Source organism: Pteropus alecto, unplaced genomic scaffold (assembly GCF_000325575.1).
Source record: "Pteropus alecto unplaced genomic scaffold, ASM32557v1 scaffold45, whole genome shotgun sequence".
NCBI classification, from domain to species: domain Eukaryota; kingdom Metazoa; phylum Chordata; class Mammalia; order Chiroptera; family Pteropodidae; genus Pteropus; species Pteropus alecto.
Window position 1 is genome coordinate 15,676,327 of NW_006442491.1, and position 2,867 is coordinate 15,679,193.

The 2,867-nt window shown below is 49.0% G+C and overlaps 1 protein-coding gene across 1 annotated transcript in view; it reads left to right on the top strand.

Moving 5' to 3' along the window:
- The first annotated feature begins 2,532 nt into the window (after positions 1-2,532).
- Positions 2,533-2,867, top strand: part of ADRA1D (adrenoceptor alpha 1D) — a 23,595-nt gene continuing 23,260 nt past the window's right edge. The window contains exon 1 of the mRNA XM_015596878.1: positions 2,533-2,601. Within this exon, the coding sequence (XP_015452364.1) occupies positions 2,533-2,601 (69 nt within the window). The remainder of the gene's footprint in view (positions 2,602-2,867) is intronic.

Below are 2,867 nucleotides of genomic sequence, written 5' to 3' on the forward strand. Positions count from 1 at the left end.
AAAGAAAGAAAGAAAGAAAGAAAGAAAGAAAGAAAGAAAGAAAGAAAGAAAGAAAGAAAGAAAGAAGGAAATGAATATGTCTTAGGAGCAGAAGCAAACACAGCTGCAAAGCAAACAGCCACCCCAAGGTCCCCAGAGCCACAGTGGGCTGCTTGCCAGGCTCTGAGTAGTAGTCATTCCATTGGAGCCCATACTCAGACTCTACCATTTCTACTATGATGGGAGATATAGTCATTAACTTCTAACTCCATTAATTTTAGGCAAAAATCAGCATAGAAAATCAAATCATAATTGGCCTGAAGTCCCCTGCAGCCTCTTTGACATAAGGATGGGGCTGGCAGGATGGATAACAAAGTATCTCCTTCCTGCAGAAACTACATCCTTTAGCTGCATACTACCTAACACATGACCACTGGAAGGCGGCCAGCCCTGAACACCAAACTACAGTCCTGATAACACTGAGCCCTCACCCCTTCACCCTGTGCCTCTGCTGATCACAGTATGTGTCTGGGGTGAGTGACACAATTAGGGGGATCCGGAAGGCTTAGGCTGTTGATTGGTCAGAGTTATGGGTCAGGTTGTAGCCAGGGGTAGGGTCAGGCCATGGTAGACTTAAAGGTCAGACTAGGGCTATCAATCCCTTTGCAGCTGAAAAATAGAATGGAAGTTCATGTTCTTCACAAGGACTAATCCCAGGAAATGGCAGCTTTAGCCATGTCTGCCAATGACATGCATGATTTTGAACTTCTTCAGCTTCAACTGCAATTCTGAGGTGGAGAGATACATTAAAAAAATTGGATTTGGATTTCCTTTGAAGGTTTAACTGAAGAGAATCTCCAGGATCCAGATATCAAACCCAGAGAAAACTTTTATTCATAGCAATGGAAAAGCTCTCTTCCTAACTCTTCTGGGCAGCACTTCCTGCCATTTGAATGTGAGCCCCAGGATGGCAGGGACTTGGCTTTTTTCAACATCATATCTCCAGTGCCAGGAACAGTTCCTGGCATATAGCTGCTACTTAGTTAACTTGTGTCGAACGAATAATGAAGGTTGCCCAGGCTTTGGTAAGGTGGGAGGGGACTGGGGGTTGACTGGCTCATCCCTGCAAACAGGATATCTGTCAGGAACACCTTCTATGTCAGTATTCTTTCTCATGCAGCATTCTGACTCAAAGTGACAACCACCTGCTCCATCTTCACCAGAGAGAAATAGATCCAGCTCTCTTCAAACACCTCATGATCTCTTGTAATGTTCCTTCAAGCCTCCTCTTTAGAGGCTAGAGTCCAAGTTTATCAGCATAGGAGTTTACTTCTCAGTTCTAGGATGGACCTTTCCTTTTTCTTTACTCTCACTCTAAAAGGGGTTCTAGGAGGGAGGGGAGGTAAACACAGGTGCTTAGTTTTCCATCTTAAATAGAAGCCATGCCTCTGGATCACAAAGAACCCAAGGGCCAGCAGGGTCTCCGGGACTCACCTTGCTTTAATTTCAACTCTCTATGGTAAATTATCAAAGACTCAACCAAGCAAAAGATGAAAGATTTGGGGAAGCCGAGGGAGGGCCTTGGAAGAGCTCTTTCTAAGGTATGACTATAATAGCTTTAGTTTCCTGGGCTGGGGAAGAGGGTGTCTGAGGGAGGGGGTTACCCATCTCTCAAAATTTCACCTATTTTCTGCTTTTTCTCCAAAATGCCTTTTCATCTAGGACTCACAGACACCCTGCCCCTATGTCATCCACAGCCAGTGGACACCAAGGCCTTGAGTTCTCTACTCCCTCCCAGACACCTCTCCAAACAGGCTTTAATCTCCCTGACATGAAGCCTTCCCCATCCTACAGGTACATGGTGGTGCTATCCTCCCTGCAATGTCCCCTTCCCCCGCCACCCAGAGTGTCCAGCACTGTGCCTGCCACATGACAGCAGCCTAGTTGGTATTTTTATTTTGGTCAAATGAATGATCTCCTTTTGTTTCTCCCTACCCAGTCCTACCTAGTCAGCAAGTCACTCCTCATAATCTCCCCTCCGCCTGGATCCACTGTTCATACCAGCTCCACACCCCTTTTGCCCTCTGTCCTCCTTGTTCAAATCTTGCCCTGTCAAACCCCACTCAGCTAACAAATGCAGGCACTGCTCTGGGGCCTTAACACATATTAACTCATTTAAACTTGATGCCATTAAGTAGACACTATTCTCACCCTTATTTTACAGATGAGGAACTGAGGCACAAAGATGTCAAACAGCTGACACGGGGTGGAGCCTAGATTTGGAGCCAGACTGCTCTCCCTGCAACCATCTTGCCAAGTGGCCTTTCCCACCCTCCAGCACTTAAACCCTCCCTCCCCAGAACGAAGCCACTTATTTAGTGTGACAAGGAAGTTTTATTCCGACGTCTCATATGGAGTAAAGTAACAGTGCAGAAGTCGGTATATGCGAACTGATATGTTGTGGGCAGGGTCCAAGGGCTGTCACTATGTAGTCTGGTTCCTTTGCCCATTCTAAGCGAGCACAGTCATCTGACCTCTTCAGGGGCTCTCTCCATGCCACCGCACTGGACAGAGGTGTTTGAGACACCCCCACCCCGGCCAGTGGCCCGAGAAAATGAAGAGGTGCGACAGATCCATTCAGGCAGTCCCGGGAGGGAACCCGCCGCGGCACTACGCGGTCCAGTCCGCAGTCCGCAGATCCCGGACGCTTGCTGCTCTCTGGCGGCCGGAGCCGGGAGCCTGGGGACCCAGGAGTCGCGCCTTCTACGCTCCGAGCACCCAAGGGCACCAGCAAGTGACCGAAAGGCTGGAGAAGGGCGGGAGGAAGGGGGACTCAGCTAAGGGGAAAGGAGGCGGGGGCCCGGGAGGGGAGAGGGAGGCGGCGGGGA